Genomic DNA, 17,068 nt, shown 5'->3' with positions numbered 1-17,068 from the left:
TAACATACACCTCCAGCTGTACCCCTACATAACATACACCTCCAGCTGTACCCCTAAATAACATACACCTCCAGCTGTACCCCCCTAAATAACATACACCTCCAGCTGTACCCCCCTACATAACATACACCTCCAGCTGTACCCCCCTAAATAACATACACCTCCAGCTGTACCCCCCTACATAACATACACCTCCAGCTGTACCCCCCTACATAACATACACGTCCAGCTGTACCTCTACATAACATACACCTCCAGCTGTACCCCCCTAAATAACATACACCTCCAGCTGTACCCCCCTACATAACATACACCTCCAGCTGTACCCCCCTACATAACATACACGTCCAGCTGTACCTCTACATAACATACACCTCCAGCTGTACCCCCCTACATAACATACACGCCCAGCTGTACCCCTCTACATAACATACACCTCCAGCTGTACCTCTACATAACATACACCTCCAGCTGTACCTCTACATAACATACACCTCCAGCTGTACCTCTACATAACATACACCTCCAGCTGTACCTCTACATAACATACACCTCCAGCTGTACCCCTACATAACATACACCTCCAGCTGTACATAACATACACCTCCAGCTGTACCCCTACATAACATACACGTCCAGCTGTACCTCTACATAACATACACGTCCAGCTGTACCTCTACATAACATACACCTCCAGCTGTACCCCTACATAACATACACCTCCAGCTGTACCCCTACATAACATACACCTCCAGCTGTACCCCTACATAACATACACCTCCAGCTGTACCCCCCTACATAACATACACCTCCAGCTGTACCTCTACATAACATACACCTCCAGCTGTACCCCTACATAACATACACCTCCAGCTGTACCTCTACATAACATACACCTCCCAGCTGTACCTCTACATAACATACACGTCCAGCTGTACCCCCCTACATAACATACACCTCCAGCTGTACCTCTACATAACATACACCTCCCAGCTGTACCCCCCTACATAACATACACGTCCAGCTGTACCCCTACATAACATACACCTCCAGCTGTACCCCCCTACATAACATACACGCCCAGCTGTACCTCTACATAACATACACCTCCAGCTGTACCTCTACATAACATACACCTCCAGCTGTACCCCCCTACATAACATACGCCTCCAGCTGTACCCCCCTACATAACATACACCTCCAGCTGTACCTCTACATAACATACACCTCCAGCTGTACCTCTACATAACATACACCTCCAGCTGTACCTCTACATAACATACACCTCCAGCTGTACCCCCCTACATAACATACGCCTCCAGCTGTACCCCCCTACATAACATACACCTCCAGCTGTACCTCTACATAACATACACCTCCAGCTGTACCCCCCTACATAACATACACCTCCAGCTGTACCTCTACATAACATACACCTCCAGCTGTACCCCTCTACATAACATACACCTCCAGCTGTACCCCCCTACATAACATACACCTCCAGCTGTACCTCTACATAACATACACCTCCAGCTGTACCCCTACATAACATACACCTCCAGCTGTACCCCCTACATAACATACACCTCCAGCTGTACCTCTACATAACATACACATCCAGCTGTACCCCTCTACATAACATACACCTCCAGCTGTACATAACATACACCTCCAGCTGTACCTCTACATAACATACACCTCCAGCTGTACCTCTACATAACATACACCTCCAGCTGTACCTCTACATAACATACACCTCCAGCTGTACCCCCCTACATAACATACACCTCCAGCTGTACCCCCCTACATAACATACACCTCCAGCTGTACCTCTACATAACATACACCTCCAGCTGTACCCCCCTACATAACATACACCTCCCAGCTGTACCTCTACATAACATACACCTCCAGCTGTACCCCTCTACATAACATACACCTCCAGCTGTACATAACATACACCTCCAGCTGTACCCCCCTACATAACATACACCTCCAGCTGTACCTCTACATAACATACACCTCCAGCTGTACCTCTACATAACATACACCTCCAGCTGTACCTCTACATAACATACACCTCCAGCTGTACCTCTACATAACATACGCCTCCAGCTGTACCCCCCTACATAACATACACCTCCAGCTGTACCTCTACATAACATACACCTCCAGCTGTACATAACATACACCTCCAGCTGTACATAACATACACCTCCAGCTGTACCTCTACATAACATACACCTCCAGCTGTACCCCTCTACATAACATACACCTCCAGCTGTACATAACATACACCTCCAGCTGTACATAACATACACCTCCAGCTGTACATAACATACACCTCCAGCTGTACCCCCCTACATAACATACGCCTCCAGCTGTACCCCCCTACATAACATACACCTCCAGCTGTACCTCTACATAACATACACCTCCAGCTGTACCCCCCTACATAACATACACCTCCAGCTGTACCTCTACATAACATACACCTCCAGCTGTACCCCCCTACATAACATACACCTCCCAGCTGTACCTCTACATAACATACACCTCCAGCTGTACCTCTACATAACATACACCTCCAGCTGTACCCCTCTACATAACATACACCTCCCAGCTGTACCCCCCTACATAACATACACCTCCAGCTGTACCCCCCTACATAACATACACCTCCCAGCTGTACCTCTACATAACATACACCTCCAGCTGTACCCCCCTACATAACATACACCTCCAGCTGTACCTCTACATAACATACACCTCCAGCTGTACCTCTACATAACATACACCTCCAGCTGTACCTCTACATAACATACACCTCCAGCTGTACCCCCCTACATAACATACACCTCCAGCTGTACCCCTCTACATAACATACACCTCCAGCTGTACCCCTACATAACATACACCTCCATCTGTACCCCTACATAACATACACCTCCAGCTGTACCCCTACATAACATACACCTCCAGCTGTACCCCCCTACATAACATACACCTCCAGCTGTACCCCCCTACATAACATACACCTCCAGCTGTACCCCCCTACATAACATACACCTCCAGCTGTACCTCTACATAACATACACCTCCAGCTGTACATAACATACACCTCCACCTGTTCAAGCAGTGCCTCAATCCGATGGCGGAAAAGAACCCAGGGCCCTAATTACAGGAGCCGTTTGAGACAGACTGCTTGCTCACCTCCTCAACGATCTTCAGGCGTTTACTGATCGGCTCCATAGACGAGGCAGGCTGAGGAGGGGAGAGAAAAGGTTCAACGGACAAACATTAGTTTACACACAAACAGTGGTGCTAATGCTAACATCCACCTAAAACCAGCACACTGAATGCATCCCAAAACAGCACTGTGTTCCCTTTATAGTGCACTACTGGTGACCAGGGCCCAGACGGGGCTTTGGCCAAACATAGCCATTCACTCACTGCTTTGGTAACACAGACGAGGACGGTGTGATTTCACAAATTCAGTTTTCGAGTTGATTCATCCAATTCTAGGAGGAAAGTAGAAAACGAGAGGGGGATTTATATTTTTAAAATATATATTTTTAAATTGTTTTATACACAGAGTTGCTAACTTTCCACCGAAGCTGTGTTATGGAGCGTCTTCTTGAGTTTGTGTAAATTCACTCTGAATCTCCCTCAGACAATACACATAGTCTGTGTGTGTGTGTGTGTGTGTGTGTGTGTGTGTGTGTGTGTGTGTGTGTGTGTGACTAGAGCGGAGGTGTCAAACCCACTTTTCCCAGGGGCCGCATTCAATCTCCCACCAGTTCCGGAGGGCCGCAATGAAAATGTAGAAATGATCCTCTGTCAAAATAGTCCTCTATCCATCATTTTTGGGGGAATTTGATGCTTCCTGACAGTCTAGCTTTTATTTCAAATGATTATTAGCAACAAGGACAGTCAATAAACTGTATGAATGTAGGTCCATTATCACGTTTCTATTTGGTTTCAGTCATTGGAAAGTATATTCAGTTTGTTCCGTATGTCTGACGCCCGACTAGACTGAGGTTTGTGCTGTACTAGTAGTTTCTGGTGTACTAGTAGTTTCTGGTGTACTGGTAGTTTCTGGTGTGTGACTAGACGTTGGAGGTTTGTGTTGTACTAGTAGTTTCTGGTGTACTAGTAGTTTCTGGTGTACTAGTAGTTTCTGGTGTACTAGTAGTTTCTGGTGTGTGACTAGATGGAGGTTTGTGCTGTACTAGTAGTTTCTGGTGTACTAGTAGTTTCTGGTGTACTAGTAGTTTCTGGTGTACTAGTAGTTTCTGGTGTGTGACTAGACGGAGGTTTGTGCTGTACTAGTAGTTTCTGGTGTACTAGTAGTTTCTGGTGTACTAGTAGTTTCTGGTGTACTAGTAGTTTCTGCTGTACTAGTAGTTTCTGGTGTGTGACTAGACGTTGGAGGTTTCTGGTGTACTAGTAGTTTCTGGTGTACTGGTAGTTTCTGGTGTGTGACTAGACGTTGGAGGTTTCTGGTGTACTAGTAGTTTCTGGTGTACTGGTAGTTTCTGGTGTGTGACTAGACGTTGGAGGTTTGTGTTGTACTAGTAGTTTCTGGTGTGTGACTAGACGTTGGAGGTTTGTATTGTACTAGTAGTTTCTGGTGTGTGACTAGACGTTGGAGGTTTGTGTTGTACTAGTAGTTTCTGGTGTGTGACTAGACGTTGGAGGTTCGTGCTGTACTAGTAGTTTCTGATGTGTGATTAGACGTTGGAGGTTTGTGTTGTACTAGTAGTTTCTGGTGTACTAGTAGTTTCTGGTGTGTGACTAGACGTTGGAGGTTTGTGCTGTACTAGTAGTTTCTGGTGTACTAGTAGTTTCTGGTGTACTGGTAGTTTCTGGTGTGTGGCTAGACGTTGGAGGTTTGTGTTGTACTAGTAGTTTCTGGTGTGTGACTAGACGTTGGAGGTTTGTGGTGTACTAGTAGTTTCTGGTGTGTGACTAGACGTTGGAGGTTTGTGTTGTACTAGTAGTTTCTGGTGTGTGACTAGACGTTGGAGGTTTGTGCTGTACTAGTAGTCTCTGGTGTGTGACTAGACGTTGGAGGTTTCTGGTGTACTAGTAGTTTCTGGTGTGTGACTAGACGTTGGAGGTTTGTGTTGTACTAGTAGTTTCTGGTGTGTGACTAGACGTTGGAGGTTTGTGTTGTACTAGTAGTTTCTGGTGTGTGACTAGACGTTGGAGGTTCATGCTGTACTAGTAGTTTCTGGTGTGTGATTAGACGTTGGAGGTTTGTGTTGTACTAGTAGTTTCTGGTGTACTAGTAGTTTCTGGTGTACTGGTAGTTTCTGGTGTGTGGCTAGACGTTGGAGGTTTGTGCTGTACTAGTAGTTTCTGATGTACTAGTAGTTTCTGGTGTACTGGTAGTTTCTGGTGTGTGGCTAGACGTTGGAGGTTTGTGTTGTACTAGTAGTTTCTGGTGTGTGACTAGACGTTGGAGGTTTGTGGTGTACTAGCAGTTTCTGGTGTGTGACTAGACGTTGGAGGTTTGTGCTGTACTAGTAGTCTCTGGTGTGTGACTAGACGTTGGAGGTTTCTGGTGTACTAGTAGTTTCTGGTGTGTGACTAGACGTTGGAGGTTTGTGTTGTACTAGTAGTTTCTGGTGTGTGATTAGATAACTCTGTAACATGCAGGGAACACCAGTTACAACTGTAACTACTGGAGTTATCAGACTGACCACGCGGTGCTACAGTTTAACAGTTACACTTTCAGGGCTGTGGCCACTGACATGTGTCCAAAATAAGGCAAGGCATTATGGAACTCAGAGTGCATAGTGTTGCCTGAGGAGGGGGAGATTCAGAGTGCATAGTGTTGCCCGAGGAGGGGGAGATTCAGAGTGCATAGTGTTGCCTGAGGAGGGGGAGATTCAGAGTGCATAGTGTTGCCCGAGGAGGGGGAGATTCAGAGTGCGTAGTGTTGCCCGAGGAGGGGGAGATTCAGAGTGCTTAGTGTTGCCTGAGGAGGGGGAGATTCAGAGTGCATAGTGTTGCCCGAGGAGGGGGAGATTCAGAGTGCGTAGTGTTGCCCGAGGAGGGGGAGATTCAGAGTGCGTAGTGTTGCCTGAGGAGGGGGAGATTCAGAGTGCATAGTGTTGCCCGAGGAGGGGGAGATTCAGAGTGCATAGTGTTGCCCGAGGAGGGGGAGATTCAGAGTGCATAGTGTTGTCTAAGGAGGGGGAGATTCAGAGTGCATAGTGTTGCCTGAGGAGGGGGAGGTTCAGAGTGCATAGTGTTGCCTGAGGAGGGGGAGGTTCAGAGTGCATAGTGTTGCCTGAGGAGGGTGAGGTTCAGAGTGCATAGTGTTGCCTGAGGAAGTAGTGAACTATATAGGGAATAGGGTTTTGGACTCTGGTCAAAAGTAGTGAACTATATAGGGAATAGGGTTTTGGACTCTGGTCAAAAGTAGTGAACTATATAGGGAATAGGGTTTTGGATTCTGGTCAAAAGTAGTGCACTATACAGGGAATGGGGTGTCATCTGGGATGCAGGAAAGATTCAGAGAGAAATCCATGCAAAAGCAGCAGGATAGAGTGAAGGGAGGGAAGGGAGCTCTACAAACAATACATTTCACGTGCTTCCAGACTAAATAAACCATCTAATTCATTTCTTTCATTAAAAACGGTGCCCCATGGAAGTACCAGTGAAATATAAAAGGAATCGCCACAGTAGTGTACAGATAAACATTGACATTGAATTCAACTACCTAATAAAACTGAACTACACCACACAGAAACAGGTAGGGGAAGAAAGGGTTAATTAATGATCAATTGAGAAAACAGTTAACAAGCCAAAAAAAAAGAATAAGTTATCCAAACTGTCTGCTTCCTGATTCTCTACCCTTCTCCTGAAGTGTGCACTTGCACACTCCCCATGGTGGGTTTAAAAGCACCGGACCAGCGCCGGCGAAGTGCCGGACCAGCACCGGCTATGCGCCGGCCAAGCACCGGCTAAGCGCCGGCCCAGCGCCGGCTAAGCACCGGCCCAGCGCCGGCTAAGCACCGGCCCAGCGCCGGCTAAGCACCGGCCCAGCGCCGGCTAAGCACCGGCCCAGCGCCGGCTAAGCACCGGCCCAGCGCCGGCTAAGCACCGGCCCAGCGCCGGCTAAGCACCGGCCCAGCGCCGGCTAAGCACCGGCCCAGCGCCGGCTAAGCACCGGCTGGACGAAGTCAGTTTCCACCATTCTGAAATCCACGATGGGGAGCGTAAGAGTCTTCAAGAGAAGGATACACAATTGGAACGCAGACGTTATTCCTATGAAGCTCATACACACTCCTATGTTATTCTCCCACCTAACAGAGTAGGGTGAAGTTGCCCGTAGACGCTGATCTTGGGTCAGATTAGAGGAGGGAAAGCTGATTCTAGATCTGTACCTAGGGGGAACCTCACCCCCTGAGCCCTTAGAACCCCCAACAGTGTGCAGTCACAGTGCAACAGCTGCAAAACCAACCAGCACCCCTCCCAAACCAAGTTAAAATGTTGAACAGACGCTCAGCAAACTTTCCCTCTTACCTTCTCAGTCTGGCTGAGCAGAAAGTGGTGGAAATGGGGATCATCCCGTACTGGCTACAATGGAAGAGAGTTCAACTGTTGAAATGGGGATCATCCTGTACTGGCTACAATGGAAGAGACTTCAGTATTCTCTAAACTGGTAGTACTACTAGCAGTATTGTCTAAACCACTAGCAGTATTGTCTAAACCAGTGTTTCCCAACCCTGGTCCTCCAGTATCCCCCAACCCTGGTTCTCCAGTACCCCCAACCCTGGTCCCCCAGTACCCCCAACCCTGGTCCTCCAGTACCACCAACCCTGGTCCTCCAGTACCACCAACCCTGGTCCTCCAGTACCACCAACAGAACACATTGTTATTGTAACCCTGGACATGCACACCTGATTCAACTGGTCAACGAATCATCACTAATTCTCTAACCTCCCACCACTACCCGGTATTCTCTAACCTCCCACCACTACCCGGTATTCTCTAACCTCCCACCACTACCCGGTATTCTCCAACCTCCAACCACTACCCGTATTCTCTAACCTCCCACCACTACCCGGTATCCTCCAACCTCCCACCACTACCCGGTATTCTCTAACCTCCCACCACTACCCGGTATTCTCTAACCTCCCACCACTACCCAGTATTCTCTAACCTCCCACCACTACCCAGTATTCTCTAACCTCCCACCACTACCCAGTATTCTCTAACCTCCCACCACTACCCAGTATTCTCTAACCTCCCACCACTACCCAGTATTCTCTAACCTCCCACCACTACCCAGTATTCTCTAACCTCCCACCACTACCCAGTATTCTCTAACCTCCCACCACTACCCGGTATTCTCTAACCTCCCACCACTACCCGGTATTCTCTAACCTCCCACCACTACCCGTATTCTCTAACCTCCCACCACTACCCAGTATTCTCTAACCTCCCACCACTACCCAGTATTCTCTAACCTCCCACCACTACCCAGTATTCTCTAACCTCCCACCACTACCCAGTATTCTCTAACCTCCCACCACTACCCAGTATTCTCTAACCTCCCACCACTACCCAGTATTCTCTAACCTCCCACCACTACCCAGTATTCTCTAACCTCCCACCACTACCCAGTATTCTCTAACCTCCCACCACTACCCAGTATTCTCTAACCTCCCACCACTACCCAGTATTCTCTAACCTCCCACCACTACCCAGTATTCTCTAACCTCCCACCACTACCCAGTATTCTCTAACCTCCCACCACTACCCGGTATTCTCTAACCTCCCACCACTACCCGGTATTCTCTAACCTCCCACCACTACCCGGTATTCTCTAACCTCCCACCACTACCCAGTATTCTCTAACCTCCCACCACTACCCGTATTCTCTAACATGAAACAATTTCAAAGATTTTACTGAGTTATAGTTCATAAGGAAATCAGTCAATTTAAATAAATGTATTAATTAGGCCCTAATCTATGGATTCCACATGACTGGGAATACAGATATACATCTATTGGTCAGATACCGTAATTTAAAAAATGTAAGGGCGTGGATCAGAAAACCAGTCAGTATCTGGTGTGACCAACATTTTCCTGAAACATGAGGTGATGGCGGCGGATGAATGGCAGGACAATGTCACGGTATGTCTGTGCATTCAAATTGCCATCGAGAAAATTGCGTCCGTTGTCCATAGCTTATGGCTGCCCATCCCACCATGGGTCACAGTGCACAACGCTGACATCACCAAACCACTCGCCCACACGACGCCATACACGTGGTCTGCAGTGGTGAGGCGGGTTGGACGTACTGCCAAATTATCTATGGTCGAGAAATTAACATTTAATTCTCTGGCAACAGCTCTGGTGGACATTCCTGCAGTCAGCATGCCAATTGCATGCTCCCTCAAAACGTGGAGACATCTGTGGCATTGTGTTATGTGACAAAACTGCACATTTTAGAGTGGCCTTTTATAGTCCCCAGCACAAGGTTCAGCTGTGTAACGATCATGCTGTGTAATCAGCTTCTTGATAAATACACACAAAAGTATGTGGACACCCCTTCAAATGAGTGGAGTCGGCTATTTCAGCCACACCCGTTGCTGGCAGGTGTATAAAAATCGAGCACACAGCCATGCAATCTCCATAGGCTAACATTGGCAGTAGAATGGCCTTACTGAAGAGCTCAGTCACTTTCAATGTGGCACCGTCATAGGATGCCACCTTTCCAACAAGCCAGTTTGTCATATTTCTGACCTGCTAGAGTTGCCCTGGACAACTGTAAATGCTGTTATTGTGAAGTGGAAATGTCTAGGAGCATTAACAGCTCAGCTGCGACCTGGTAGGCCACACGAGCTCTCAGCTGCGACCTGGTAGGCCACACGAGCTCACAGAAGGGGGCTGCCGAGCATTTCTGGGATCTTTTATTTCAGCTCATGAAACATGGGACCAACACTTTACATGTTGAGTTTATATTTTTGCTCCATGTAGTAGCAGTAGTAGCTATATTAGTAGTAGTAGCTATAGTAGTAGTAGTAGCTATATTAGTAGTAGTAGCTATAGTAGTAGTAGCTATAGTAGTAGTAGCTATAGTAGCAGTAGTAGCTATATTAGTAGTAGTAGCTATAGTAGTAGTAGCTATAGTAGTAGTAGTAGCTATATTAGTAGTAGTAGCTATAGTAGCAGTAGTAGTAGCTATAGTAGTAGTAGTAGTAGCTATAGTAGTAGTAGTAGTAGCTATAGTAGTAGTAGTAGTAGCTATAGTAGTAGTAGTAGTAGCTATATTAGTAGTAGTAGCTATAGTAGCAGTAGTAGCTATATTAGTAGTAGTAGCTATAGTAGTAGTAGTAGCTATAGTAGTAGTAGTAGCTATAGTAGTAGTAGTAGCTATAGTAGTAGTATTAGTAGTAGCAGCAGCAGTAGTAGTAGTAGCTATAGTAGTAGTAGTAGTAGCTATAGTAGTAGTAGTAGTAGCTATAGTAGTAGTAGTAGCTATAGTAGTAGTATTAGTAGTAGCAGCAGCAGCAGTAGTAGTAGCTATAGAAGTAGTAGTAGCTATAGTAGTAGTAGTAGCTATAGTAGTAGTAGTAGCTATAGTAGTAGTAGTAGCTATAGTAGTAGTAGTAGCTATAGTAGTAGTAGTAGCTATAGTAGTAGTATTAGTAGTAGCAGCAGCAGCAGTAGTAGTAGCTATAGTAGTAGCTATAGTAGTAGTAGTAGCAGTAGCTATAGTAGTAGTAGTAGCTATAGTAGTAGTAGTAGCTATAGTAGTAGTATTAGTAGTAGCAGCAGCAGCAGTAGTAGTAGCTATAGTAGTAGCTATAGTAGTAGTAGTAGCTATAGTAGTAGTATTAGTAGTAGCAGCAGCAGCGGTAGTAGCGGCAGTAGTAGTAGTAGCAGTAGTAGTAGTGGCAGTAGTAGTAGTAGCAGTAGGAGTAGTAGTAGCAGTAGTAGTAGCAGCAGTAGTAGTAGTGGCAGCAGTAGTAGTAGTGGCAGCAGTAGTAGTAGTGGCAGCAGTAGTAGTAGTGGCAGCAGTAGTAGTAGTGGCAGTAGTAGTAGTAGTAGTGGCAGTAGTAGTAGTAGCAGTAGTAGCAGTAGTAGTAGTCGGAGTAGTAATAATAGTAGTAGCAGCAGTAGTAATAATAGTAGTAGCAGCAGTAGTAGTAGTGGTGGTAGTAGCAGTAGCGGCAGCAGTAGTAGTAGTAGCAGTAGTAGTAGCAGTAGCGGCAGCAGTAGCGGCAGCAGTAGTGGCAGCAGTAGTGGCAGCAGTATTAGTAGGAGTAGTAGTAGTAGCAGAAGTAGCAGTAGTATTAGTAGTAGCAGAAGTAGCAGTAGTTGTAGAAGCAGTAGTAGCAGTATTTGCTAAACTAGTAGTATTCTCTCAAGAGACTCCCTGGCCTAATTGAGGTTGCATCATATTCCCTAGGCTATATAGTGCACTTCTTTTAACATGAGTCCTATGGGCCCTGGTCAATAGTAATACCCTATACAGGAATTAGGCTGGCATTTGGGACATCCATAGAGGTACTGCACCAGAAATACATTCTACACAGGCCTACGCTGCACAGAGGATCAGATATGGTTGGATGCCTGGTAACGCGTTTCAACATGACAGGGACCAGACTAAACTGAGCCTCGGCGATGTGACGTTGCCACGAGCAGCAGGATGAACCGCAGATCGAGCGTGATGCAAGATGTTTGACTTGCGGAAAATATCAGAGAAGTTCAGCGTCACGATTCATACTCCGTCGTTGCTGAAGTCCAGGTGATATTGCTGTTAACTTTGTCACTGACTCCCATCTCTAATATGGTGTAAAAATCTATTATAATCATATGCGGTATTTTTGTTTCTGGATGGAGCAAATGTTTCTGTACAGCAAAAGCCACAAAAAAAATGACTTGTTCCTGTTTTCTTTAAAATGCTTGATGTTTTTAAGCAGAAACGTTTACTTATATATCATAAAAATCAAGTATTTAGCTCCAATATGAAACTCTGGCTTTTCTTCTGCCACGTCAGAATGACTGGGATTACAAAGCATGACGCCTCATCACATTGTTTCCTTCTGACTAGTCATGTTGGAGAGGAACTCCCACTCAGCATCTCTCTACCACAGTGGTCACCAACCCCTGGTCCTGGATGAGTAACCAGAGGGTGCAGGCTTTTGTTCCAGCTCAGCACTAAAACTGGATTAGAAAGTTCCCATTTGTATGTGCTTTTAAGCAAATCCTGGTAAACATCAAGTCAAACCACTTTACTGGGGGGGGGGGGTTCCCCCAACACAGACTAAGTCTAGTCCTGGGCTAAAAATATTCCCTCTTGATAAAGCACATACAGATCTCAGATAACCAAGCTAAATCAGACCGTAGTGCAGGGCTGGGACAAAACCCTGCATCCTCTACCTCCCCAGGTCCAGTGGTCAGTCAGTAACCCCTGCGTTCTGTAGCGTGCGAAGGCAAAGGGAGTGGGAGAGAAGGGGGGAAGTTAAGGCAGTCGGGCTGTGAGACGGGTTCCACCTACACTGCTCTCCCATTTGAATCCTGAGACAGGTCCAGTAGTTCCCAGGCCCCCTAGTCGCTCAACACTGGACGGCTCTGGGTCAGAGTCAGTTAGGTCCTTCGGGGAGAGAGACACACATTACCCTGGTAGTCACTTTAAAGACGACAGACACTACATGCCTAATACTGGGGAGTGGGGTGGATCAGATTGACTCTACTCCCTGGTAGTTCATCTATGGAAGCAACGATAGATGTGCAGTGTAAGGCTGGTCTTCAGGGAGACATTACCCTGGTAGTTCATCTATAGAAGCAACGATAGATGTGCAGTGTAAGGCTGGTCTTCAGGGAGACATTACCCTGGTAGTTCATCTATAGAAGCAACGATAGATGTGCAGTGTAAGGCTGGTCTTCAGGGAGACATTACCCTGGTAGTTCATCTATAGAAGCAACGATAGATGTGCAGTGTAAGGCTGGTCTTCAGGGAGACATTAGCCTGGTAGTTCATCTATAGAAGCAACGATAGATGTGCAGTGTAAGGCTGGTCTTCAGGGAGACATTAGCCTGGTAGTTCATCTATAGAAGCAACGATAGATGTGCAGTGTAAGGCTGGTCTTCAGGGAGACATTACCCTGGTGGTTCACTCAGTCACACTGTAGACTACATTACCTTTACATCTAGACAGGTGTGACGTTGACTACAGTCACTGTGTTGACACTAGATAAACTAGAATAACTGTCCTATACATCTCATGTGGAGTGTCAGGTCTGTCGGGTAGATACATTACCCTTGGAGTCACTTTAAAGACTAGATACACTATGATAATGTGGAGTGTCAGGTCTGACAGGGATTTGTTTTGGTTTTGATGGTTCCCAGACTCAGGGTTTAGTCTAGTGCTGGGACTACAAACCAAGCTCAACAGAGAATCTACATTGAAAATGTATTTTTTTGTCCATGATTAAGCTTCACCTGTGACATCACTCAAGGCTTCCAGGGAGAGACACATACTACCCTGTGGGTTCAGTCACTACAGTAGATAGACTTCACCTATTGCGGTGTGGAGTAGACTAGACAGTCTATACATCTACCAGGGAGAGAGAGAGAATGTGGGTTCACAGTCAGACTGGAGAACCCACTAGGGCTGATCAGAGAGCCTATATCTAGTGAGATGTCTGATGTATTTACCTGGCTGTGGGTACACAGTCACCCTGTAGAGATAGACTGGAGAACCTACTAGGGATGTATATCAGTGAGATCTTCAGTGGTCTCTGTGTGAGTTCATGCCAATCTGAGGATACTGAAAGGGGAGTGGGACCAACACCTAGCTGTAACCTGATACCACAGCAGGTGTTGGACAATTGGCCCTTTTTAAATTATATCAGCTTCTGTATGTCTGAGTGTCCACCACACTAGGTGCACTTCTGAGTGTCCACTACTAACCTTCTCAGAGGGGTCTTTCAGGGCACTGAGGTCTTCATCATCTTCCTCTAGGATCTTCAAAGGTTTAGTTGGTGTCTTCTTTCCTTTAGAGTCTCCTTTCCCCTCAGAGCTCTGTGGAAATAACAGAGTCATACATTAACCCCTTCCCCTCAGAGCTCTGTGGGAATAACAGAGCCATACATTAACCATTTCCCCTCAGAGCTCTGTGGGAATAACAGAGCCATACATTAACCATTTCCCCTCAGAGCTCTGTGGGAATAACAGAGCCATACATTAACCCCTCAGAGCTCTGTGGGAATAACAGAGCCATACATTAACCCCTCAGAGCTCTGTGGGAATAACAGAGCCATACATTAACCCCCCAGAGCTCTGTGGAAATAACAGAGTCATACATTAACCCCTTCCCCTCAGAGCTCTGTGGGAATAACAGAGCCATACATTAACCCCTCAGAGCTCTGTGGGAATAACAGAGCCATACATTAACCCCTCAGAGCTCTGTGGGAATAACAGAGCCATACATTAACCCCTCAGAGCTCTGTGGGAATAACAGAGCCATACATTAACCCCTCAGAGCTCTGTGGGAATAACAGAGCCATACATTGGAAAGCCCTGGTCTAACTAACCTATGAATGTATAGACAAGGCATGTGAGTCTCCCTACTTCTCCACTTCAGTATTACAGTGACATAGTCCAACTGTTGTTGAACTCATTTAGATGAACAGTTAAGAGTGTTGAACAGAGGTCAATTTTTTGGTGGTTGGCCAAACCCATCTGTCTTGGTGGCAATTTGACAGACATCACATCGCTTGCTTAGCCATACCACTTCCTCCAGCTTCCACCGAGACTAGAACCCATACCACTTCCTCCAGCTTCCACCGAGACTAGAACCCATACCACTTCCTCCAGCTTCCACCGAGACTAGAATCCATACCATTTCCTCCAGCTTCCACCGAGACTAGAACACATACCACTTTCTCCAGCTTCCACCGAGACTAGCACCCATACCACTTCCTCCAGCTTCCACCGAGACTAGAATCCATACCACTTCCCCCCGCTTCCACCGAGACGAGAACCCTGGACGTCTGCCTCAAAAACTCACGTAACCTCCCTCCTGAAACGGTCTTTCCTGCTGCATCACAGAAAAGCTAGCAATCCAGCAACACAAGTAAAGACATTTCACGCTGAGGGAGGGAGGTTACGGAAAGCGGCAGGTAGCCTAGCGGTTAAGAGCGGTTAAGGCCAGTAACAAAAAGGTCACCGGTTCGAATCCCAGAGCCTAATAGGTGAAAAAGAACTGTCAATGTGCCCTTGAGCAAGGCACTTAACCCTAGTTGCTCTGGATAAGAGTGTCTTCTAAATGACTAAAGTGTGTCTGGGTTATCCAGGTGACATCACCTGTTGACTACAACATTACACCCTCCTCACCTGTTCTTTACCCGTGGCTTTTGAACTAACAGTCCTGTTCACTAGGTATGAAACGGAAGAAAACGGTCTAGAAATGACTTTTCTGGCTCCTTTCTGCCTGTCTGGGGGGGTACAACTACCTCACCTGTTCTTTCTGCCTGTCTGGGGGGGTACAACTACCTCACCTGTTCTTTCTGCCTGTCTGGGGGGGTACAACTACCTCACCTGTTCTTTCTGCCTGTCTGGGGGGTACAACAACCTCACCTGTTCTTTCTGCCTGTCTGGGGGGTACAACTACCTCACCTGTTCTTTCCCCCCCTGTTTCTCTTTCTTCTTCAGGAAGTCTTCCACTGCATCCACAGCTTGTTGGAAACGCTTGCCCTTGTTGATCTTGATCATCTCCTCTTTGTGGGGGTGGTATGGCTTCAGCTGCTCCACCTTTATCCAGGCACTGCACACACACACAACTGGATAAGTGATGGAAGCAAGCTAGATATGGATATTAGGGATAAGTGATGTAGTTGGTTTGTTTACTTACTGGTCTTCAGTTCCAAAGAATTTGACAAAATGGCATTTTTTCCCTCTTGGCTTTTTCAGGTCCTTTGGAGGACTGACGACCTGGAAAGACAAAGAAAGTTAATCACAATATCACTTACGTGTAGCTAGTCAGTTTAGCATACAATACCATTCTTAGTCAAAACGACCATGGGGTTCAGATGTCGCTAGCTTGAATTCGACAGATCTTACCTTGCCTGGCCACGGAGGATAGCGCCCGAGCTTTCCCCTAAAACAAAAACATTGCCATTTGATTGATGATTAAACGTTGCATTATCGAGATAACGTTTAGATTTTCAGAATATAAATTCCACGACCCCTTGTATTCGTCGTCGCAGTAAACATTGGCTTCGAACAAGATGTCCCGGGTGGCACAGTCCCCAGATTAATATCTAGTTAGCTAGCTAAACTGGCTAATTTAAGAATGATGTTGTTTCTCAAACATCACAGTACACACTTTTCAGATGTCATCAGTAAACATGTAGAGATAGCTAAACTAACCAGTGTATAAATATAGCTAGAATATGGATTGAGCAATATTTACATACAGTTGCGTCCGGTTTCACTTCTCTGGGTGCGGCAAAGCTAAGTAGTTTACTGGCTAGCGAATGGCTATGCTGACTCGGGCTAAACAGGCAGTAACGTATTTGTTTTGAGTTCGATCGACAACTACCGTTAGTAAACGAATATTTTGTCACATCTACCTGATCAAATGTAACGAAAAAGCGCGATTTGAGTTGACACGACACGGATTCAATGTAAACGATGAAATTCGAATGGAATAAGACGATTAAAGTAAGTTAAAAATGCATATCTCACCAAACTAGGTCCCCGATTCTCAGATGCACCGTCGCCATCTTAGAACTTTACTGAAACGTCGCACTGAACACCGCGAAAGAACACACCCACCAGAAAACACATGCGTCACCCCAAACCACAGAGTTTCTACGTCCAGAGGTACAGCATCGCGAGACTTCCGGGAAAGCTAACGAAAAAGAACAAACATACTAGGTCGGGGTTTGGGGTATAACAAGTCAATGAGAGAAGTGAAAAATTCGTCCTTAGTTGTTAATGTTCTCAACATCTAAAGGCACAACCTAGATTGGAGCCAATGTCTTAAGTAGTTGAACATGCTATTACTCCAACCTCGTGAAAGGGACAAATT

General features: G+C 46.3%; 1 protein-coding gene across 6 annotated transcripts in view; it reads right to left on the bottom strand.

The window, feature by feature from the left end:
* Window positions 1-16,820, bottom strand: part of LOC109877134 (putative oxidoreductase GLYR1) — a 28,367-nt gene extending 11,547 nt beyond the window's left edge. For 2 of the 6 annotated variants that reach the window (XM_031814127.1, XM_031814129.1), the window contains exons 1-8: window positions 16,723-16,820; window positions 16,096-16,132; window positions 15,887-15,966; window positions 15,652-15,799; window positions 13,945-14,055; window positions 12,530-12,625; window positions 7,540-7,593; window positions 3,214-3,264 (exon numbers count right to left, since the gene is read on the bottom strand). In XM_031814127.1, coding sequence (XP_031669987.1) covers window positions 3,214-3,264; window positions 7,540-7,593; window positions 12,530-12,625; window positions 13,945-14,055; window positions 15,652-15,799; window positions 15,887-15,966; window positions 16,096-16,132; window positions 16,723-16,760 — 615 coding nt within the window. In that variant the 5' untranslated portion in view covers window positions 16,761-16,820. The remainder of the gene's footprint in view (window positions 1-3,213; window positions 3,265-7,539; window positions 7,594-12,529; window positions 12,626-13,944; window positions 14,056-15,651; window positions 15,800-15,886; window positions 15,967-16,095; window positions 16,133-16,722) is intronic. The other 4 variants (XM_031814132.1, XM_031814133.1, XM_031814130.1 and 1 more) reach the window with 3 other exon arrangements.
* Window positions 16,821-17,068: the final 248 nt, after the last annotated feature.

This window comes from Oncorhynchus kisutch, unplaced genomic scaffold, assembly GCF_002021735.2.
Source record: "Oncorhynchus kisutch isolate 150728-3 unplaced genomic scaffold, Okis_V2 Okis06b-Okis10b_hom, whole genome shotgun sequence".
Taxonomy (NCBI): domain Eukaryota; kingdom Metazoa; phylum Chordata; class Actinopteri; order Salmoniformes; family Salmonidae; genus Oncorhynchus; species Oncorhynchus kisutch.
Note: the sequence above shows the minus strand (reverse complement) of the source record. Positions and strands in the feature narration are given on the sequence as shown.